The 25499-nt window shown below is 37.9% G+C and overlaps 2 protein-coding genes across 7 annotated transcripts in view; both read left to right on the top strand.

Moving 5' to 3' along the window:
• arfgap1 (ADP-ribosylation factor GTPase activating protein 1) overlaps nt 1-10702 on the top strand; it is a 31847-nt gene extending 21145 nt beyond the window's left edge. The window contains exons 10-14 of one of the 6 annotated variants that reach the window (XM_056252550.1): nt 206-235; nt 1022-1078; nt 3857-3916; nt 8311-8387; nt 9407-10702. In XM_056252550.1, the coding sequence (XP_056108525.1) occupies nt 206-235; nt 1022-1078; nt 3857-3916; nt 8311-8387; nt 9407-9674 (492 nt within the window). In that variant the 3' untranslated portion in view covers nt 9675-10702. The remainder of the gene's footprint in view (nt 1-205; nt 236-1021; nt 1079-3856; nt 3917-8310; nt 8388-9406) is intronic. The other 5 variants (XM_056252554.1, XM_056252552.1, XM_056252551.1 and 2 more) reach the window with 5 other exon arrangements.
• A 2632-nt stretch (nt 10703-13334) lies between these two features.
• elmo2 (engulfment and cell motility 2) overlaps nt 13335-25499 on the top strand; it is a 67322-nt gene continuing 55157 nt past the window's right edge. Inside the window, exons 1-4 of the mRNA XM_056252549.1 lie at nt 13335-13563; nt 16396-16475; nt 18328-18368; nt 23239-23311. Of these exons, the coding sequence (XP_056108524.1) occupies nt 16398-16475; nt 18328-18368; nt 23239-23311 (192 nt within the window). The 5' untranslated portion in view covers nt 13335-13563; nt 16396-16397. The remainder of the gene's footprint in view (nt 13564-16395; nt 16476-18327; nt 18369-23238; nt 23312-25499) is intronic.

Here is a 25499-nt window from a genome sequence, read left to right as displayed (position 1 = left end):
ACACATTTCAGTACAATCAACTTGTAAAAGTGCATGTACCATTATATGACCCCTTTAAAACTGCAGCTTTACAGTATTACACATGAACACAGAAGCTGTATTTGTAACTGAAAGTGTCGCTGACAGTGTGTGTTTGCAGTAACAGCTGCCGTCTGTAGTTTATATCCGCTGCTTTATTCTGTCTCTGCCGCTGCTGTGGATGAAGTTACGGGGTTATAAACCACCGCCTGAGCCGGTAACACTCACCGCATGCTGTGTGTGTGTGTGTGAGAACACTGAACACCTGTCACATGCATCATGTGTCTGATTCAGTGTGTAGACTCTGGTCATTTCCAGTGTGCATGTCATCGCTTTACTTCATTCCCACAGTTCACTGCGGACAATACAATCTCCTGTTGCATTGGGTTCAAAGGTTACCGATTGGTCCTCATTTAGTGGCTCATGGTCTGTCATGCATGTGCTGTGACTCATGTTTTCATCTTGTTTTATGTGTGTGTGTGTGTGTATAATCGGGGTGGGCAACGATTAATCGTGATTGGTAAATGGTAAATGGACTGCATTTATATAGCGCTTTCACAGACCCAATGGCCACCAAAGCGCTTTACATTTTGCCTCACATTCACACACCGATTCACACACGATTAATCGCATTCCGAAATAAAAGTGTGTGTTTAGATAATATATGTGTGTGTACTGTGTATAATTATTTTGTATAAATAAATACACACACATGCATGTATATATTTAAGAAATATTAGCATGTATATACTGTTCATATTTATGTTATATAAATATTTTATATATAAATAAATAAAAAATCTTAAATATATACATGCATGTGTGTGTATTTATATATACAAAATAATTATACACGGTACACACACACACACATATATTATGTAAACACACACTTTTATTTCGAAAGCGATTTAATCGTTGCCCAGCACTAGTGATGTATAGGTCATATTCTGTGTGTGTGTGTGTGTGTGTGTGTGTGTTCACTCTTCTGTTTCTCTCTCAGGCTACTGAATTGGGCCAGACGTTGAATGACAGTGTTATCAAGCCCACACAAGAGAAGGTAACGTCATGTTTGTAACGGGTCTAGTTAAGAGCGAGTGTGTGAGCGGATGTGCCTGTGAATGAAAGATGCACACATCATGTCAGATTACATTTTCTACATGGATGTCACACAAATACATTTTATATCCAAGTAAATTCATCCAGGTTTAAAAATGGATACACTACCATTCCAATGGTTAGGGTCGGTAATATTTTTAACATGTTTTAAAAGAAGTCTCTTCTGCTCACCAAGGCTGCGTTTATTTAAAAAAATACAGTGAAAACAGTGAACTATTATTACAATTTAAAACGGCTAAGCTGAATTTTCCGCATCATTACTCCAGTCTTCAGTGTCACATTCACAAATCACTCTAATATGATGATTTGATGCTCAAGAAACATTTATGATTATTATCAGTGTTGAAAACAGCTGCAGATTTTTGTGGAAACCGTGAGGCTTTGTATTTTTTTTTTAGGATTCTTTGATGAATAGCAAGTTCAGAAGAACAGCATTTATTTGGAATAGAATCTTTTGTAACATTGAAAATGTCTTCATTGTCACTTTTGATCAATTTAATGCGTCCTTGATGAATAAAAGTATTGATTTACTTATTTCAATACTGCCAGCAGCCATATCACCCTGTAGCCCAAGACTGGTTGCCCACTGAAGCTAAGCAGGGCTGAGCCTGGTTAGTACCTGGATGGGAGACTCCTGAGGAAACCAGGTTGCTGCTGGAAGAGGTGTTAGTGAGGCCAGCAGGGGGCGCTCACCCTGTGGTCTGTGTGGGTCCTCCTAATGCCCCAGTGCAGTGATGATGGGAACACTATACTGTCAAAGAGCACCATCCTTCGGATGAGACGTTAAACTGAGGTCCTGACTCTCTGTGGTCATTAAAAATCCCAGGATGTCTTTCGAAAAAGAGTAGGGGTGTAACCCCGTCATCCTGGCCAAATTTGCCCCTTGGCCTCTGTCCATCATGGCCTCCTAATAATCCCCATATACTGATTGGCTTCATCACTATCTCCTCTCCACCAGTACGCTGGTGTGTGGTGGGCGTTCTGGCCCAATATGGCCGCCGTCGCATCATCCAGGTGATGCTGCACACTGGTGGTGGTTGAGGAGATCCCCCCTTCTATGTGAAGCGCTTTGAGTACCCAGAAAAAGTGCTATAAAAATGTAAAATTTTTTTTTTTTTTTTTTTTTTTTTTTTAAACGTACCCCAGATGTCAATGTATAAAACCAAACCTTAATGTTAGTCATGAATTCAAGTATTTCACACGGGTCACGTGTGCTGCGATCCGAATCCAAATGTTAGTTGATGACCCATGAATAACACGTAAAAAATGTCATTAGACAATATCTGTGACCATCATTGACGAAAAGAAATCTCTTTAATCTTTTTAAATGAAAAAAGCAGACAAATTATTCTACTGTTTGTAACAAGTCTCTACGAGCTTTCATGTTTGTGGTTGCCAGACGCCAAGATTTGAAATCCCCCAATCAGAGGTTTTCCGTTGATGATACATCTTCTGCCCGGTGCTTTGCTTGATATTTGCAATCTGGCAACCATGAGCGTGATCTGAAAACACTCGTGCTTGTATTCAAGGGAAGTCATCAGCACTGTCCGTCCCTTACATGTGTTGTGTTGAACTAATGACATCGTCATCAGCTATGATGACACACGACCGCTTTCACATTACCAGTGTTTCATGCGAACCGCGTCCAGTTTCGAACCAAACTCCCTGTGTGAGAGACCCTTTAAAAGGCTCACTGTGAGCTGAAGTGCAGCAGAGGTTGTGGGGTAAGATGTGCCAGCGACTCAATTACAGAGGACCTGTAATGCCCTTTAACAAAGTCCACCAGGATCAGTGTGTTGCGATTGGTCGAGCGCTTCGAGTGTGTTTGGGAAATGTACCGCCCCTTACCATAACCACCAGTTTCAACACACTACTGACTAACTCAACCAGGCCCCGCCCCTTTATTCTGCATATGAATTATCATAATGAGCAATATTTTGCTGTAAATTGTCAATTAAAAAAAAAAGGGATAAATCAAATCAAAATAGCTAAAATAGAGTCACGTCTTATGCAAAGTCATTTATTATTTTCTAGGGGTGTCACAATATATCGCAATAGAAAAATGCAACAATATGTATCGCGGATGGTGACTAAATGGTAGTTCACCCAAAATGAAAATGGCTTTATGAGAAAAATTGAAGTTTTGAGAGTTTTAGTGTCAGTACTACATTAAACTACTATATATAATGTTGAATATAATGTATAATAATGCAGTGGGGAATATTTGTGTCCTGATAATGGCAGATGTCTGATGTTACCAGTACAAAGTGTCCGACATTATTTTAAATATATCTAGTCAGTGACAGTGAAAGCATATTAGTCTTAAATAATTCAGTATTTTCATCTTCAGAATCATGAATATTGTTATTCTGGTGTCTCTATTGTCCTGTGCTTTGGGTTTCAGCACCAAGTCCAAGACTATTCATTTACACACACAATGTAATATGAAATTTAGCGTTTTAATCAACAGTTCATTTTTTGTTAACCTTTTATCATGTGTCTTGGAGTATCGCAATAATATCGTATTGTGAGTTCAGTATCGTGACATGAGGGAATCGTTACACTCCTAATAATTTCTTTTGATTTTGTGGTTTAATGTTTAATGTGAATCTCACTGATTGAACTCATGCAAACACGATGAAGCCGGTTGTTGTTCTGCCGAGTGTGAAGTGTGTCGATCACGTTCACACACCGTGCGTTTCTGCTGTGACTCGTCTAGGTGAAGGAGGGGAAGTTGTTTGATGAAATGGCCGTCGGCATCACAGGTCTGGCCACTAAGGTACAAGTCTGAGGTGTTTCTCACACACTTCTTCTGCTCACACACACCTGACGCTGATGCGTCGTGATCTGGGGCAGACGAGGCGTGTGAGAAACCATGTGCTCTTTCTGTGTCTCAACTCACTCTTCTTTCTCTCTTTGCTTTTTTTGCTGGCATTGTGATTATGATGGTGAGTATGATGATCTAGAAATAACGTAATCATGTGCAAATGAATCAGTAATCATGGATGCTTGTGTTAAAGACCCCATGAAATCCAGATTGCTGCTCGTGAAGATTTAGCAGATTAACACTTTTTAAATGTACAATCTCTGCTGGGATAACGGACCAAAATACTACTGACATTGAGCGTCTCATCGGGCTTTATGCATGTGGCGCATCTCAAACCTTATGGATATTAAACAACAAATGCCACAAGCTCTCCCTAATGTTATGCCAAAACTTCATGTTTCTATGGAAAATGTCAAAAATTCTCATCGGGGCATTTCAAGGGGTCTTTAAATCATCTCACATTTACAAGTTATATGAGCATTAAACCGAATAACCTAAAGGCCCTTTCACACCACAGCAAAACAACTCTGATCATCGCTCTGTTCACACTGAGAATGAAGCCGCAAACTAATGAAACACATTGCTAAATCGTCTAAGTTCAGCAGCGCAAACACTGATAAATAAAGTGAGATTAAATCCATAAAGTCTATTTGTCTGTTATTAATGCATTATGGCATTATTGACAGTTTATATTTACCTGGGTGTTTGGTTTTGCTGCTGAATATTTGTTGGCAGTGAAAGGGTCTTAAAACGCTGTGATTTGATCCTTTCTGTGTAATCTAACGGCTTCGGGTCAGTGGTGTTAAAGGGACAGTTCACTCAAAAATGAACATTATCCCATGATTTACTCGCCATCAAGCTATCATAGGTGTATATGACATTCTTCTGTCAGACGAATACAATCAGAGTTATATTAAATGTCCTGGCTCTTCCAAGCTTTATAGTGGCAGTGAATGGAGGATGAGATGCACTTTTATGATGGATAGATGCACTTGATGGATAGATGCACTTATGATGGATAGATGCACTTATGATGGATAGATGCACTTATGATGGATAGATGCACTTTTATGATGGATAGATGCACTTTTATGATGGATAGATGCACTTATGATGGATAGATGCACTTTTATGATGGATCGATGCACTTTTATGATGGATAGATGCACTTTTATGATGGATCGATGCACTTTTATGATGGATCGATGCACTTTTATGATGGATAGATGCACTTTTATGATGGATCGATGCACTTTTATGATGGATCGATGCACTTTTATGATGGATAGATGCACTTTTGTGATGGATAGATGCACTTTATGGTGGATAGATGCACTTTTGTGATGGATAGATGCACTTTTATGATGAATAGATGCACTTATGATGGACAGATGCACTTTTATGATGGATAGATGTACTTTTATGATGGATCGATGCACTTTTATGATGGATAGATGCACTTTATGATGGATAGATGCACTTTTATGATGGATAGATGCACTTTATGGTGGATAGATGCACTTTTGTGATGGATAGATGCACTTTTATGATGAATAGATGCACTTATGATGGACAGATGCGCTTTTATGATGGATAGATACACTTTTATGATGGATAGATGCACTTTTATGATGGACAGATGCGCTTTTATGATGGATAGATACACTTTTATGATGGACAGATGTGCTTTTATGATGGATAGATGTGCTTTTATGATGCATAGATGCGCTTTTATGATGCATAGATGCGCTTTTATGATGGATAGATGCAGTTATGATGGATAGATGCGCTTTTATGATGGATAGATGCACTTTATGATGAACAGATGCGCTTTTATGATGGATAGATGCACTTTTATGAGGATAGATGCACTTTATGATGACCAGATGCGCTTTTATCATGGATAGATGCACTTTTATGATGGACAGATGTACTTTTATGATGGATAGATGCGCTTTTATGATGGATAGATGCACTTTTATGAGGACAGATGCACTTTTATGATGGATAGATGCACTTTTATGATGGATAGATGCACTTTTATTATGGATAGATGCGCTTTTATGAGGATAGATGCACTTTTATGATGGACAGATGTACATTTATGATGGATAGATGCGCTTTTATGATGGATAGATGTGCTTTTATGATGGATAGATGCGCTTTTATGATGAACAGATGCGCTTTTATGATGAATATATGCGCTTTTATGATGAACAGATGTACATTTATGATGGATAGATGCGCTTTTATGATGGATAGATGCACTTTTATGATGGATAGATGCACTTTTATGATGGATAGATGCGCTTTTATGATGGATAGATGCACTTATGATGGATAGATGCTTTTATGATGGATAGATGCGCTTTTATGATGGCGCGCTGGATAGATGGATGCGCTTTTATGATGAACAGATGTGCTTTTATGATGGATAGATGCGCTTTTATGATGAACAGATGCGCTTTTATGATGGATAGATGTACATTTATGATGGATAGATGCACTTTTATGATGGATAGATGCGCTTTTATGATGGATAGATGCGCTTTTATGATGGATAGATGTACATTTATGATGGATAGATGCGCTTTTATGATGGATAGATGCGCTTTTATGATGGATAGATGCACTTTTATGATGGATAGATGCGCTTTTATGATGGATAGATGTACATTTATGATGGATAGATGCGCTTTTATGATGGATAGATGCACTTTTATGATGGATAGATGCGCTTTTATGATGAACAGATGCGCTTTTATGATGGATAGATGTACATTTATGATGGATAGATGCGCTTTTATGATGGATAGATGCACTTTTATGATGGATAGATGCACTCTTATGATGGATAGATGCGCTTTTATGATGGATAGATGCACTTTTATGATGGATAGATGTACATTTATGATGGATAGATGCGCTTTTATGATGGATAGATGCGCTTTTATGATGGATAGATGCACTTTTATGATGGATAGATGCGCTTTTATGATGGATAGATGCGCTTTTATGATGGATAGATGCACTTTTATGATGGATAGATGCGCTTTTATGATGGATAGATGCACTTTTATGATGAACAGATGCGCTTTTATGATGGATAGATGTACATTTATGATGGATAGATGCGCTTTTATGATGGATAGATGCGCTTTTATGATGCATAGATGCGCTTTTATGATGCATAGATGCACTTATGATGGATAGATGCGCTTTTATGATGGATAGATGTACATTTATGATGGATAGATGCGCTTTTATGATGGATAGATGCACTTTTATGATGGATAGATGCGCTTTTATGATGGATAGATGCACTTTTATGATGGATAGATGCGCTTTTATGATGGATAGATGCACTTTTATGATGGATAGATGCACTTTTATGATGGATAGATGCACTTTTATGATGGATAGATGCACTTTTATGATGGATAGATGCGCTTTTATGATGGATAGATGTACATTTATGATGGATAGATGCGCTTTTATGATGGATAGATGCACTTTTATGATGGATAGATGCGCTTTTATGATGCATAGATGGCTTTTATGATGCATAGATGCACTTATGATGGATAGATGCGCTTTTATGATGGATAGATGTACATTTATGATGGATAGATGCGCTTTTATGATGGATAGATGCACTTTTATGATGGATAGATGCGCTTTTATGATGGATAGATGCACTTTTATGATGGATAGATGCACTTTTATGATGGATAGATGCACTTTTATGATGGATAGATGCACTTTTATGATGGCGCGCTGGATAGATGCGCTTTTATGATGGCGCGCTGGATAGATGGATGTGCTTTTATGATGCATAGATGCACTTATGATGGATAGATGCACTTATGATGGATAGATGCATTTATGATGGATAGATGCGCTTTTATGATGAACAGATGCACTTTTATGATGGATAGATGTACATTTATGATGGACAGATGTACATTTATGATGGATAGATGCACTTTTATGATGGATAGATGCGCTTTTATGATGGATAGATGCACTTTTATGATGGATAGATGCGCTTTTATGATGGCGCGCTGGATAGATGGATGCGCTTTTATGATGCATAGATGCGCTTTTATGATGCATAGATGCGCTTTTATGATGGATAGATGCGCTTTTATGATGGATAGATGCACTTATGATGGATAGATGCACTTATGATGGATAGATGCACTTATGATGGATAGATGCGCTTTTATGATGGATGGATGCACTTGTATTCGTCTGAAAGAAGAATGTCATATACTAGTAAATCATGGGATAATTTTTTAATTTGTGTGTGAACTATCCCTTTAAGTCGCTCTGTGTTCGTTCAGGTTCAGGGTGCAGGTGCTAAAGGCTGGAAGGATATGACATCGTTCTTCGGTGGGAAACAAGACGACGCTGAGGATGGGTAATTACACTTTTATTCAACAAGGATTGAATAAATGGTTACACTTTATTTTAAGGTGTCATTGTTTCAGTGTAATTATATATTTAAGTACGGAGTAATATTAAGTAACTACATGCACTTACTATAGGGTTAGGGTAGGATTAGGGTTTGATTGAGCGTTAGTTACATGTAATTATGTATATTTTACTGTTATTTCTATGGTAAATACATGTAACATACAGTGGTGGCCAAAATTATTAGAACACCTGACAGATCTGAAAAAAATAAATAATAATTTGCCTCCAAAACATGATATAATTTCTTAATGTTCATGAAACATGCAGATGGTTCCTCTGAGCACAACAAATATCGTACTGTTTTTATCCACTTTTAACTTTAATATTTGGTATGTCCATTGTCCACCTTTTGCAGCCATCACAGCATCACATCTCTCTGGCACAGTGTCAATATATTTCCTGAGAACTTCAACACTAATGTTATCTCATGCCTTCTGCAACTGAAGCCAAAAGTTTCCTTTGAATGTACAATAGATCTGTCCAGTTTATTCTCCAACTCGCCCCAAATTAGCTCGATGGGGTTGAAGTCGGGATGGAAGTTAGTCCATCATTTTCAATGTTGCAGCAGATTCCTTCTGTCACGGGGAGTTCTGGCAATAGTTAGAAGAATGATTAGGGTCATTGTCCTCTTGGAAAATAACAACTGAAACCTTTTAAATATGCCAAGTGTTCTAATAGTTATGGCCACCACTGTAAAAAAATAGTGTTACCAAATAAATTGATCAAAATCGTTGTTACAAACGGTTTTTTTTTTCTCGTTTTTTTTCTCCAGTTCTGCCATTATATATTTAAGTACTGAGTAATATTAATTACCTACATGTACTTACTATAGGGTTAGGGTAGGATTAGGGTTTGGTTGAGGGTTAGTTGCATGTAATTATGTATAATTTATTGTTATTACTATAGTAAGTATAACAAGGAGTTAGAAAAGTTTGTTGCTGATTTTTTTCTTTTCTCTTTCAGTTCTGCTTATGAAGAAGGTTATCAGAACCAGGATCCCTTCGGCACTCAAGCTCCTAAGAAGGACTTCTGGGAAACTTTCGGGAGTACCGTGTCTCCCAGCGATTCTGCGGAGAAGACCTGGAGCATGGAGGCTCACGCCGACAATAAGAACAGTGCCGGAGAGAGCTGGGAGACCTGGGACAACGACTGGGAGAAAGCTGGAGACGCCAAGAACAAGAAGAGCCCGTCGAAACCCAACGAGGACTCCTGGGACAACAGCGGCTGGTAGACCGGCTCACACCGGCCCAAACACACCTCTGGCGCTCGTCTCGCTCGTCGCCGTTCGTTTAATGTTGAGAATGAGTTTATTAAAGGTCTTTCTGAGCCTTTCTCTGTCCATGATGGAGATGTTTGATATTCCAGTATCATGTTTCATGTCGACACCAGCAGAGATCTGCATGTCATCTGCTGTTTGTGGTCTGTGGATCATAAACCTTCTGATAATGTGAGCGGATCGCAGTGGCTTTCCTTCGTCATGACTGACTCCGTTTGTCTGTTTGTTCATCAATTTTTGTTTTATACGTATATGACAGATTCCTATTAAAAAAAAGCATTTTTATCAGCAGAATCATTCAGTCGTCATAAATCATCCTGTGTATTACGCATTCATGTTTACATTGTCATCCTGTTTATTATGTAATCATGACAATAACCGAACGTTTGTCAGTAAAAGCACGAAACGTTTAGTTAATATCCTTCAGTTCGACATCCATCATCACCTCATGGCCTTTTGTGGAAATCGCTGGTATTTTTAAAGATATTTTGGGCGTTTATAATCATGCTATGTATTTTGTTTGTTCGTTTGTTTCCCTCTTCTGTATTGGCCTCCACGTGTTGTTCATATCGTCATTCCAGATGTGAAATGTGTTTGACATGCAAGAACAAATGATATCACAAGGTTTCATGTAAAACTCAAGGCATGGACATCAAACATTATTTATTTCCCTTTTATTTGTGATTTCGGCTGAACGGGATGTTTGTCTTTACCTCGGTAATAAGGTGGTTGTTTACTGTGTTATTGTCAAGGTCACCCTGACTCTCTCTATGATATTGAACATTTCTATTATCCACCCGAACATCACGTGTTCAATGATCCGCTGATTTGATATCTTCTTCTGTGTGGGTGTACCGGACGGGTACGTCTGTGAAACACCGTATGTTTGAACTGTAACAACACCTGCTGTGTCTGGGGAACACGGGCGAGCTACACTATATTCTGCTAGTTAAATGGTATAGTTAATAAAGCGTTAAACACCACCTGACTTCTGAACTTGGTCTCATTTGAACCTGATTTTACTGAGAAGAGAAACCAATGAGACTAATAAAGGTCATGATTTGACTTGAGATGTTTTCTGTGCAGATTTTGAGCATGTAAGCATGCTGTTGTCACACTGGGTTTATCATAGATGGTGTGGATGACACATATTCAATTCATTTTATATTCATTCGTGTAGCGCTTTTCACAATACACATCGTTTCAAAGCAGCTTTAGAGAAAATGCACAAGTCCACATTACAAGTCTACTGTTACAGTCATCTGTTATCAGAGGAAACTGTCTAAGTTATGCATTTCAGAAATGTACATATACAGATTAAACTCGAAAAATTAGAATATCGTGCAAAAGTTCATTTATTTCAGTAATTCAACTTAAAAGGTGAAACTAATATATTATATAGACTCATTACATGCAGAGATATTTCAAGCCTTTATTTGTTATAATTTTGATGATTATGGCTTACAGCTTATGAAAACCTTTTCACAATATTCTAATTTTTAATTTGGGGTTTTCATATCTGTAAGCCATAATCATCAAAATTATAACAAATAAAGGCTTGAAATATCTCACTTTGCATGTAAAGAGTCTATATAATATATTAGTTTCACCTTTTAAGTTGAATTACTGAAATAAATGAACTTTTGCACGATATTCAAATTTTTCGAGTTTCACCTGTACAAAATCACAGTTGGCTAAAAATGTATTCATTTAAACAATGTAATAATTGAAGGCAGTAACAATGAGCTGATTGAAGTAATGAATACTTGTTTGTTAACAAATGATTATGACATTTAGAAAAATGTAACGTATGATGCGTCGACTTCATGGAAACGCTTTCAAATGGACCATGAACAAAGGCGTTACAGATCTGCGGTGTGCCTCAAGGCTCGGTGTTCGGTCCTCTCCTGTTCTCTGTTTACAGCCTCACGTGATTTTCCTATCAGTGTTTGCAGGTACAAAGTCACTTGCCAGACCCTGAGCTGCCGATCTCCACCCGAACTCACATCTGAAGCTAAAGACGCCTCATCTACAAACACTTAAGCCTTAAAGTCCCCCTGTAGTCAATCATTTTATCCCTTAAAACTCATCTTTGATCACCAAAATGACATATTTAAAAGTTTTTTTCTTGGAAAAACAATTCTTCATGCCTTAAAATATCTTGAATGTAACTCGACACCCTTGCCTCATTTAGTATGCACGGTTCTATGAATATGCAAATGAGCCCCGCCTCCACTCACTCACTCAGCTCAGAGATCTACTGGTTGACGATCAAACGTCGATCTGATTGGTTACAAGGTCGTTTGTGACGTCAGAAACACCAGCGATTTCAAACCGTGTGTTTGAGACTGTCTTTGGTTCACTGCAGTTTTAAGGAGAAAATACTCAGCAATGCTGTCGACTTATGAATTTACACATGGTTTGTCTTAAAGCATATTAAAAACACCACATAGACACATAAACAACATTAAAAGCTGGATTTTCACCACCGGGGGACTTTAAATCAATGCACATGATGGATCGCTTATGATGGAAATGCGTCTTTCTGGTGTAATTTTAGAGTGACTAAAGGCTGAATATTGTAATATTGTACAATGTCATCTTTAGAGATGTTATAATATTTATTACATCCTAACACAGTTAAAATGCTGATGTCGGATGATTTAAGGGAATTTAATAGCTCGAACAGTAGTGTGTGGTGCTTGCAGTGATGAGTTCATGGGTTCAGAGACGTGTTTCCATGACGACCGAGTAACAGTGAAGCTGTATCCATAGCAGCCACTTGCAGCTTCGAGAAATGAAGATCTAGAGGTGGCATAAGAGCATTAAACATGGTCAGTCAGTAAACTGCTGAACGTGTGTTAGTCAGTTCATTTACAGATGTCCAGCAGAAAGGATACTCAATGTCACTGATGTCACGTGATGGAGCCTCCTTTCATGACGTCAGCGTACATGAATCAAACTTCACTGACGCGTGCATGTATGCATCAGTGATGTACATGTGTGCAAGATTTAATTCAAGTTAAAGTTAGATGGAAACATGGCACTTCACATGTGCAACACACACACACACACACACACACTATAAGAGAGATCTGATGTGTTGATGTGCTTCTCTTCTCTGCTGTGGTTTATATTTGCTTCTGTATTTTTGCATTTTAAGGGTTCGGGTCTTTATTGTCATTCCATCCATACACATTTTCACATGAAGGAACGAAACTGAGTACTAAGGTCCCGGTCAAAACACAAGATAAAAACATTAACCCATAAAACTTTAGAAACTAGAGAGTTTGTCAGTATAAAAACAGTGCACTTTAAATTTGCTATTTAATTCTACTTAACATGCATTACTATAGAGCAGGTCATGATTGAGATGTGTTCAATAAATCCACTTCTATATTTAATTGAATTTAATCATCCAGTTTCCACAGCAGTTTCTTATGTTTTTTGCATATCATCAGCCTTTATTTCCAGTACTTTTACCCATCTGTCTCGAGTCAACCAGTCATGAAGTCGTTCCCCAAATCTGCTCATGGACTGATCCTGCTGCAGTGAACCATAGGGCGGGGCTTGATCACATCAATCACTGCAGCGCGTGTGCTGATTGGCTGCTGCGAGCTGTAGGCGGGGCCAGATGGAGGGCTGAATCATTCATGCACAATACAGCGGTTAAAGCTCGCTCTGTACTGGATCATATAGTACGATTAAAGGTATATAACAGATGAATGTGGTGATCAGATTGAGGAAGAGTGCGGTGATGAAGATGTAATGGCGTAGACTCCGCCCATCAGCCTCCATCTGAACAGCAGCTCACACACATCACTGTTTTATCGCTGGTTTTGGGGTAAGAACATCACATAAGCATGAAAACACCCTCACTTTCTGCATGACAGCGCTGTCAGAATGATATTTGCATGCCGCCAGATGGAGATTTCATGGGAATTCATCTCCATTTGACGTTTTATGATCGATGCGTCTGAGATTGCAGAGTTAAACGCGTGACGTGTGTGAACGCTTCCGAAAGCGATGCGATTTTAATTCACATTAACTCGACGCATATTTAATAACGTTCGAGTTTACTATGTCATTGTGTTTAAACGTCATGTTCATTCTTTCATCTCGATATGTGTCGAACTATTCCATTAATAGAACTGACACTATCAAACACTAAACGCACATCAGACAGTGTCACAGATCATATCACTGTGCGAAATCTATAAGCATAAATGACAAGAAAACACTGATTGTTGTAGTCGGTTCGCTGTGACGTCATCTCGATTATGTCATAGAGGGGTCGTTTGTGTAGCATTCTAATTTAGAATCCTGTCTGTGTAACCATGGTGATTCATTTCTCTTAGGAAACATAACTTTGTTTAAATCTGGGTTATACTTTAATTTATGGTGTCCTTGTTACAGTTATACAAGGACTTAGTAATGTTAATTAACTACATGTATTTACTATAGGGCTTGGGGTTGCACTTTATTTTACAGTAAGAAAGTACTGGGTAGTATAAGGTAACGCGTTACGGTTATTCAGGGTCATTACCTAGTTATTATTGTACTATAATAGTATGTACATGCAGAACAGGACTAAAATTAAGTGCTACCGGGTTTGGTTTAGGGTTATTTTCTTGTAATTAGGGTTATGCATAATTTACTTTTATTACTATAGAACGTAGAAGTAAAATGTGTAACATCTGTAAAATAAAGTGTTACCTAAAATCTTGAGTTAAGAATTAAGGTTGGACTTGGAAGATAAAATTGAGGAGATGAAAGATGAAATTAAGAAGAATGAAAACGTTATATAGCTTATACCTGATCCAGCTAATCAAGTCCTTCAGGTTTATGTGAAAACTACAGGTATGATGATTCGAGTTGTAACTAAAGTCTGCAGGGCGGTGGCTGTCTGGGAACTGAGTTTTTGAGAAGTTAATGAACTGTATGCAACCTGATATGCATATTCTTCTGTGTTTCTAGGTAGTTTAAAGCAATATTATTCTGCTTTTTATGAGTATATTCATGAGTGATGCAGACAATGATTGAAACACAAATGTAAAATGTGGATAAACACATAATAGAAACTATTTAAGAATCTTCTTGAGACAAAATTTGATTTAATGTTCTCTCTGTTGTTATAATCCCGAAAAAAAAATACTTTTTACAGTTGCAATTATAACAAGGATTTTAAACACACCATGAGTGTTTGAGAGATTCATCTTGAGCTCTGTTCACATTTCTATAAGAAAGCATGTCAGAGTCGGTGGTGTGTGTGCAGAATACTGATGTGTGTTCAGCGTTTCACAGCCAGCGCACGTCAGTGAGTTTCTGTGAGAGTTGCCCACCGCTGGCCAAGCGACGGATATGCAAATGAGCAGTGATGCAGAGACTACCAATGGGAGAGCAGAAACTGATATGCTGTTTAAATATGTTGTGAACGTGCCATTGCTGATTTGTATGGAAGCTTGTTTCCGCCACAGAATAAAAAATAAAAAAGGTAATTGCGATTTTTTATCTCGCAATTCTGATATGATATGATATGCGTGATATGGTCGCAATTGCGTGTTATAAAGTCAGAATTGTGTGATATAAAGTCGCAATTGTGTGTTATAAAGTCAGAATTGCGTGATATATAGTCGCAATTGTGTGATATAAAGTCGCAATTGTGTGTTATAAAGTCAGAATTGTGCGTTATAAAGTCAGAATTGTGTGATATAAAGTCGCAATTGCGTGTTATAAAGTCAGAATTGCGTGATATTGTCGCAATTGTGTGTTATAAAGTCAGAATTGCGTGATATATAGTCGCAATTGTGTGTTATAAAGTCAGAATTGTGTGATATAAAGTCGCAATTGTGTGTTATAAAGTCAGAATTGCGTGATATATGGTCGCAATTGTGTGATATAAAGTCGAAATTTTGTGATATAAAGTCGCAATTATAAAGTCAAAATTGTGTGATATAAAGTCGCAATTGCGTGTTTTTAAGTCAGAATTGCGTGATATATAGTCGCAATTGTGTGTTATAAAGTCAGAATTGCGTGATATATAGTCGCAATTGTGTTATAAAGTCAGAATTGTGCGTTATAAAGTCAGAATTGTGTTATAAAGTCAGAATTGCGTGATATAAAGTCAGAATTGTGTGATATATAGTCGCAATTGCGTGTTATTACGTCAGAATTGCGTGATATATAGTCAGAATTGTGTGTTAGAAAGTCAGAATTGTGTGTTAGAAAGTCAGAATTGCGTGTTATTAAGTCAGAATTGTGTTATAAAGTCAGAATTGTGGGATATATAGTCGCAATTGCGTGTTATTAAGTCAGAATTGCGTGATATATAGTCAGAATTGTGTGTTAGAAAGTCAGAATTGTGTGTTAGAAAGTCAGAATTGTGTGATATAGTCGCAATTGCGTGTTATTAAGTCAGAATTGTGTGTTATAAAGTCAGAATTGTGTGTTATAAAGTCGCAATTGCCTGATATAAAGTGGCAATTGTGTTATAAAGTCATAATTGTGTGATATATAGTCAGAATTGCCTGATATAAACTCGCAATTGTGAGTTAAAAAGTCACTAATATCATTTAAAATGTTTTATTCTGTGGCGGAAACAAGCCATAGCTTTGATATCCGTGGTGAGAAAGCGTGTCATTGATGTGTGTGTGATCTGAGGGTGTGTGTGTTTCAGTCATGCCGCCGCCGTCGGACATCGTGAAGGTGGCCATCGAGTGGCCCGGGGCAAACGCTCAGCTCATCGAAATCGACCAGGTATTGTTCACCACTCCTATACTAGTGTCACTAGCAGTGTTGGGCAAGTTACTCTAAAAAAGTAATTCATTACTAGTTACTAATTACTCTTCAACAGTGTAATTCGATTGCACTGTACTAATTACTCTCTCTAAAAAGTATTTAATTACTTATAATTACTAATTACTTTCCAAATCCCATATCAACCTCAACCAGCTGAATAATACAATGATCGACACGAAACTGTTTTAATTCTTTCAAATAAATACTATAAAATTGCATGAATTATTCTTAAACTGACCAAACTATTTAAAGGGAGGTTACATAATAAACATACTTTTTAACATCAGACAATACATTTTGATGTTAAACCCACTATTGTTTTATATAGAATTGTTCTCTGATCTCATGACATTTCATGCTTATTTTACAAGATGGCTAATTCATACGAGTTTGTACGAGTGAGGTCGTATGATTGAGCCACCTCATAAAATGCATACGAATTGCCGTGAGATCGGATTGGTCTACACACAGTATTTAGCTGAATTACATCAGAAGTAACTGTAATTAAATTACAGAAAAATTAAGAGTAATCCCTTACTTTACTTTTTTTCGAGGGAAAAGTGACGAGATTACAGTAACTAATTACTTCATACTTCGTTACACCCAGCACTGCCCACTAACATGCAGGTTGTTTTGTGCTATTGCTTTTGTTTGACCTGCTGACACTTTTGACCAATGCATTGTCCTCTTAAAGCACATAATGCTCCTTTCTTTTTTTATCAAAAATGGAATTATGATGATATTTTCAGTCAACATACCACTGTAAATACAGTTATCAGCCACTACTGTACTGATATAAAGTACACTAAGGTTACACATTTTGAAGGAAATCCCCCGTTCATCTGTGGGAATTTAATAGTAAAAATAATGTCTATTCCAGATCCGGAGATGCTGCACTATTTCAGAAGATACTAGTGTTAAATGTACTATTTCGTCCCCTACTGTTGTAACAGTGAAAATACGGATTGCCGGAAAATCTCGTCATTGGTGGGGAAAGAGTTAAAGTAATAGTTCACTTAAAAATGAAAATGGACCCCATTGACTTCCATTGTTGGAAACAAATACTATGGAAGTCAATGGGGTCCAACAACTTTTTGGTTTCCGACATTCTTCAAAATCTCTTCGGTCCCACTTTATATTAAGTGGCTTTAAGTACTATGTACATACATTGAAATTAATAATTTGATACAATAGACTTATTGTTTACATACATGTTTTTACATTGTACTTATATTTAGAAAATACCTGCATGTAATTACAGCTGTAATTAATTTATGTAATTACATTTGTAATTACACTGTTGACCCTTCCTTTACACCGTAACCCACCCTTAAACCATGGTGGTTCAACCACGTTGGTTAATGACGTCACACAGGTGTTGGAGTAATAATACTTTTAATGAATCTGTTTGAGATCGTATTAATGCGAGATGTTTTGATTTAAATTACAGACATGGCGTCTGAGGAATATTTCACATTTTTCTTTATTTCCAGATTCAATCATAGGCTCGTTCTTACACACTAGAGCTCGTTCACACATGCGCACTCTTCAAACACGACGGTTTAAATCTCTTGACAAACTAAAAGACGTAAATGACTTTTGTATGTATTCTAAATAAAAGATATAGATTGCACTGAATGTCAGCTTGCCAAATATAAATGACAAATATAGACTGAAATATCAGTCATGGCAATATATCGTCCACCACTAGTAATTACTGTAGTATTTGTGCAGAAGCTACATGTGCTGTTTGATTAAAGAGATTCACAGCAGAGAGTCTGAAATGTGTGTGTGTGTGTGTGTGTTGCAGAAGAAGCCACTGGCGTCCGTCATTAGAGAAGTGTGTGATGGGTAAGTCAATACGCAGCTGAAGCTAAACACTGACATTGTGCTGTATTCACACACTCACGTCTCTCTGAAACACCTGAACCAAACCTGACCTCAAATCTGAGTATTTCTCTCACTGCTAACTAGACTCTCATGGATCTAGTGTGAAATGTGTTATTTTACATACTGTACCACTGGTTTATATCACTATGTAGTTGTTTTGTGAAAAATGTCCAATTTCAGTTTGTATTGCAAACATTTTTCAAGTTTTCTGAAATTGTATGTTTAAGCATGCAAATGAGTTAATGTCTAATTAAAAGTGCACTAATTTGCATATTTCCACAACAGAAATCTGAACATTGGATAAAGCCAGGTGCAAACTTCTTGTTAAAGTTAAAGTTCTCTTTTTTACACTGAACAAATGCTTTTCTTACTTAGTATTTTTGTCTTGTTTCCAGTCCAAATATCTAACAATTCTTAAATAAAGATGCATTTACTAAAGTAGTAGATATTATGTCTCGTTTTCTGGGGAAATAAATCAAAATTAAGTTATTTGTTGCTTAAAAAAAAGCTAAATTATCTGCCAATGGGGTCATAAAAATAATATTAATTCAAACAGAAACAAGTTTTTTTTTTTACCCCATTGGCAGATATTTTTGCTTGTTTTAAGCAAAAACTCACTTAATTTTGATTTATTTCCCCAGAAAACAAGACATAATATTTTTTGCCATTTTACTACTTTTGTAAATGCATCTTCATTTAACCCTTAGGGGACCAGGGTGTTTTTGGGGCCCTTGGGATGTTTTGAGAAGCACTAACATTTGTGCTTTTTTCAGTTATTTATAAACATGTTAATGGCAAAGGTGTAAATTCACTCTATATAGCGCATACGGGGCTACCATAATATATGAGCAACATGTATGTACATGTTTGTATTTTTAAGAGAATAATGTTTATGTGTGGTTATTGAAAAAAATAAAAATGAAAGTTGCTTAAGATAAGACCACAAAACACATACTAAATATGTGTCCACAAGACTTTTGACTAATGGATGTTGTCGCTTCGAGCTCTGGCTTCAAAATGATGTGAAAACCATCCTGCCTAATTGTTCACATAAAGCAAAACATGAATTCATACTTTGTATGACAGTTTTTTGGTCAGAAGAGGTTTATGCGTGGGGGTGGTAATGGCCTATCAATATTAATGAGATTCAGACCAGGGGTGTGACAGACACTCTCCCAATGGCTAATGGCCCATCAAGTGAGGCAGCCTGAACCAAGAATGAGAGGATTCAAAGGTTTTTCAATCTGTTTTATTGTAATTCCTCTATATTGAGAAACTAAATGTTCTAAATTTGCTCTAAGCAAATCAAATGTGAGTAAAATAAATTAATAATCAGTCGGCTATAAACAAAGCAATTGTGAAGTCATACAGGCTCATATTGTATTAACACTAAGTATAAACAAAATTGAACTAACATCTGTAAAATTGTAGGTAAATATGTACTTTCTTTCTGATTTCTGACTGTGTTGCTAAGCGCACTCCGAGTTGCAGGCGGAGGTAGTGATGAAGCTACATTCCTTTTTTTTTTTAAAGTTGAGGAATATTATTACATAAATATAACCATAGCAGCATTAGTCTATAATGAATAACTGATGTAAATAATTTTAGGCGAGTGCAATAAATATGCGTGTCAATGGGCCATTGCCGGAGAGGCACACCGCAAACAAAACACATTTGCGCAAGTCATTAACTGGGAGCATTAATTTGCGAGCATGCATCGTCAATGATAATAATGAGGCAGCATTTAAACTAGTCAAAATATAATCTAAACATCGAATAGGCCTATTTTCTAAAATAACTTCTACATTCTAGCTTTCATACACAATGATCTAAACATATCATTTACACATACAAATTTCCTAACTGGGGTTTACAGTGCGTAGCATGCACTAAAAACAAAAACAAAACAAAAAAAAACATTTTTCTCTTTAACACGAGATATTAAATTCATGGTATAGATATGCACTTTCATTAGATCGTGTTGAATATATCAAATGTCAATACTCTGGATGGCAAGTGGAAAGTAGTCCACCCAGTATAATATGTAAGCTACATGTTTATATTGAATAGCTTGTCAACTAATGGAAGTAAGACTAAATACTTACTCATACGAAATTCTATCCACGGCTCGATCAAACGGTCGTCATCAGAGTCGCGCTCTTCTTCTGATGAAAATGTGGATTCTTCGTCGCTAGTATCCAGGACGAGCTGAAGAGCTTCTACACCGGTGTATCGTGCCATCTTCCTAACGCGCAGGTGAACTGAATGATGAAACTTGAAGCCTTTAATGCATTTGCTTAGGGGCGTTTACCTGTTTTCCATAGATGGCTTAACACATTATCTTGTGAATAGCGCGCTCCGGGAGTAGGCGTGAACGAATTAAAGTGAATGAGCTCGACTGGAATCGCTCTATTTTCATACAGATTACAGAAGCTGAGAATATTTGTTTTTAATATAAATGACTTCATTTAAAAGATGCGATCTCTAGCTTTATGCCCGTGGGTATGTTTGCCTGTTTGCCTAAATTTTCGTGGAGTTACAGATCATTTCCGAACGCGTTTCAAATTGGAGTTCGCTGACAGAGAGAGTGAAGAACTCGCATCATGTTCATTTTTCATTATTTGGCAAAAAGCAAAACACTTTATTTTTATTGTGAGTATACAGAAAAAAAATAGAAACTGAACAGGATCGATTGATGTATAACACGAACATGAAAGATCAAAATTAACAGAGCAGTTTGAGTTTATTTTGCATTGCTAAAAAAAAAAACGAGCAAAACGCGCGGGCGCGTTTCTGGTCCCCAGAGGGGTACGATTTTTTTTATATTTGGACTGGAAACAAGACTAAAACACTTTTTTGCAGAACAACAGAACAACATACCTTTTCACCACACTTTCAAGAGTAAAATGTTGTATAAACCAGGAGAATAAAATGAACAAACCTTCAGAATAGGAAAGTTTGATTTCTGACTCTCAGCCTTCAAAGATATGGATCGGAATTGAAATCTACAGATAAAGTGCAATAAAATAAACACTGAAATGTGCATTTTGGATGTTTTCTTGTTACTAGTCTGAAAAAAGACCTCAAAACTGACCAGTGCATGGAAAAACAACATGATTGTTTATGGGGTTAGGATTGTTGCATTATTCCAAATAAATAGATTGAGATTCACAAACAAATGTAAAGAGAATTAATTTTTTTTATCAAATTCACAAATAAATAGATTTAGATCCACAAATAAATGTAAAGAGTTTCACAAAAATAAATATAACTCACAAATAAATAAAATTGGATTTGGAAATAAATAAAAAATATTTACAAATGTGTTTTATGTCATAAACACAACATTTATTTGTGAACCGCTTTCTGTGCATTTGTAAATTCCCTCACGCATTTGTGGATTTTGAACACTTTTAGCGTCGACATGCAGACAAATCCACAAATAAGTGGACTCCACCCACCGTTTCCTCAAGCCAATCAGATAACGGCCACATTGAGCTGACCAATCGTAACACGTTCTCGCTACAACCAATCACGTTAGGCTTTACATTCTGGGTAGTCTTGCCCTGAAATAACTTTATTTATAAATCTTTTTATTTGGAATAATGCAACAATCCTATCCCCATGATTGTTCACGTCTTGAGCGTTCATGTTCTCTCTCTCCAGTGTTTAGGTGAGATGGTCCTCACTGTAGAACACGAAATCCACGGGGAGGAGTTGGATCCAGATCCAACTCCTCCCACCTTACATATACCTAAACCTACCCATCTCCGCCCCCTGATCCAATACCCCACCCCTAATCCTACCCATCTCCACCCCCTGATCCCTAACCCACCCCGTATCCTACCCATCTCCGCCCCCTGATCCATAACCCCACCCCTAAACCTACCCATCTCCGCCCCCTGATCCATAACCCCACCCCTAACCCTACCCATCTCCACCCTCTAATCCCTAACCCCACCCCTAATCCTACCCATCTCCGCCCCCTGATCCATAACCCCACCCCTAACCCTACCCATCTCCACCCTCTAATCCCTAACCCCACCCCTAATCCTACCCATCTCCGCCCCCTGATCCATAACCCCACCCCTAATCCTACCCATCTCCGCCCCCTGATCCATAACCCCACCCCTAAACCTACCCATCTCCGCCCCCTGATCCATAACCCCACCCCTAATCCTACCCATCTCCACCCTCTAATCCCTAACCCCACCCCTAATCCTACCCATCTCCGCCCCCTGATCCATAACCCCACCCCTAAACCTACCCATCTCCTCCTGATCCATAACCCCACCCCTAATCCTACACATCTCAACCCCCTAATCCCTAACCCCACCCCTAATCCTACCCATCTCCGCCCCCTGATCCATAACCCCACCCCTAACTCTACCCATCTCCGCCCCCTGATCCCTAACCCCACCCCTAATCCTACCCATCTCCACCCCCTGATCCCTAACCCCACCCCTAATCCTACCCATCTCCGCCCCCTGATCCCTAACCCCACCCCTAATCCTACCCATCTCCACCCCCTGATCCCTAACCCCACCCCTAATCCTACCCATCTCCACCCCCTGATCCCTAACCCCACCCCTAATCCTACCCATCTCCACCCCCTGATCCCTAACCCCACCCCTAATCCTACCCATCTCCACCCCTTAGATCTGGATCCAACTCCGCCCCCTGGATCTCGTGTACTGCAATGAGGTGCTACTGGTTTAGGTGATCACATCTGAGCAGAACGCTGTGGTTGTTTAGTGCATGAAGTGTTTCTGGGTCACCGTGACTGAGATGCTGGATCCGGTGACATGAATGCGTGTTGTGTGTGTTGTAGATGGTCTCTGTCGGGATCGGAGCAGTTCGCCCTGCGTTACGCTGACGGGCCGCAGCTCTACATCACTGAACTGGTAAAGATCGGCTGGAACTGGATATTCACAGTTTTCACATGACGTCACACACTTATAGGAACAAACACCTGGAGGGCAAAACATTTTAGTTTTTACCAGTTTTGTACTAAGTGCTAATGTAGTAAGACATATTAAAAGACCAAATTCAGTATAAACCTTATTGATGATGCGTATGTACAGGCGAGCAGATGAACCCAGAATATAAACGCAACACACAGTTTCTCGTTAAGCGTTTTTTTAAAGAAGATCTAAACCATTCAGCATGTTGCATTAATATCCTGGGTTCATCTGCTCGCATGCATCATCAATAAGCTGTATATACTGAACTTGATCTTTTAATATCGCTGTTTTAGTACATTAAGGTGCTTAAAGTCCCCTTGTGGTCCACACTTTTATCAATTAAAACTCATCTTTGTTCACCAAAATTACATATTTAAATGTTTTTCTTTAAAAAAAATTCTTCATGCCTTAAAATATCTTGAATGTAACTCGACACCCTTGCCTCATTTAGTATGCGTGGTTCTATGAATATGCAAATGAGCCCCGCCTCCACTCACTCACTCAGCTCAGAGATCCACTGGTTGACGATCACACGTTGATCTGATTGGTTACAAGGTAGTTTGTGACGTCAGAAACACCAGCGATTTCAAACCGTGTGTTTGAGACTGTCTTTGGTTCACTGCAGTTTTAAGCAGAAAATACTCAGCAATGCTGTCGACTTATGAACTTACACATGGTGTGTCTTAAAGCATATTAAAAACACCACATAGACAAATAAACAACATTAAAAGCTGGATTTTCACCACGGGGCGACTGTTAAGTGTTTTTCACGTTAATATCCTGCTGTAGTGATTGAAATATTACAGCAGATGTCATATATGTATCACAAGTGCCCAGAACTTTTGTTTTTTCACATATTTTTGTTTTTCTTCTTTTGAGACAGTCACGTGACTGAGAACTATGAGTTGAAGTTTAATAACCCTCACAGTGTGGGATATTTGATCATTGTTTAGTAATGCTTTTTGCACATTGGTAGCTAAAAAACAATATTCTGTATCATTATTTAATCATCATAACATATAAATATTATTCGCAAACTCTGAATCAATATGCACCAATGCCACAATTTTCATAATCATGATAACAGACAAGTGTTCATTACTTCAACGAGCTCATTGTTTCTGCCTTATATTATTACATTGTTAAATTAATATATTTTTAGCTAACTGTGATTTGTATATGTACATTTCTGAAATACATAACTTAGACAGTTTCCTCTGATAACAGATCACGGTTACACTTTATTTTAAGGTGTCATTGTTACTGTCAGGTTTGGGTGCAGGTACAGTAGCTGAAGACGAGGACACGGTAGCTACAGTTTAGGAGATTAATTTGACAAACTTAAACTTCCAAAAACATACAGGAACCAAAGAACAAACTCCAGGACTTCAAGACACACACAACCATTCATGGAGGACGACCGACAAACACTGAGGGAAAACACAGGGCTTAAATGAACAGGGACTAATGGGATAATTAACAGAACACAGGTGAAGGGAATTACTAATTAAACAGACATGTGCTGCATCCCAATTCGCATACTATCCGTCCTAAATAGTATTCGAAAATAGAATTAGTACGTCCCAAATCGTAGTATGTTGAAATGAGTGTTCCACAGAGACCCGGATGGTCTACTATATCCGGTCAGAATCCGAAGTGCAGATCGATGCGCACTCTAACGGCTGATATTGCCCACAACCCATCGCGCTTTGGACGAGAATTCGGTTAGAACTACAAACATAAGTGAAAAGTGTTCAAAAACTACAGACATGTAGGAAGCGCGAGTCCGACGGTTATGTAGAGAGGTTTAAGATAAAGGGGTTTGAGTGATTAATTATCAGTATCTAAACTGACGAAAATGTATTTATTCAATGTTGTCCACATTATATTGCATCTGCAGCAGCATTGTGAACTTTTGCAAAGATATGTTTAGCCATTAACTTTTAAATGCATTATTATATTCAAAATCCAAACACATGAGGAGAGTCTCGGCATGAAAGACCCACGACAGGCAGATGAACGTGCTACAACATTTCTCTCCGAAACCGTAAGAAATTAACTTAGATTGAATGGAGGATTTTAACTGTGACGAGATGATTGGCAGGGCAGTTTACGGTGACAGGATGCA

This window comes from Rhinichthys klamathensis, unplaced genomic scaffold (assembly GCF_029890125.1).
Source record: "Rhinichthys klamathensis goyatoka isolate OS25496 unplaced genomic scaffold, OSU_Roscu_1.1 h1tg000095l_1, whole genome shotgun sequence".
Taxonomy (NCBI): Eukaryota; Metazoa; Chordata; class Actinopteri; order Cypriniformes; family Leuciscidae; genus Rhinichthys; species Rhinichthys klamathensis.
This window is presented reverse-complemented; position numbering and strand designations above follow the sequence as displayed.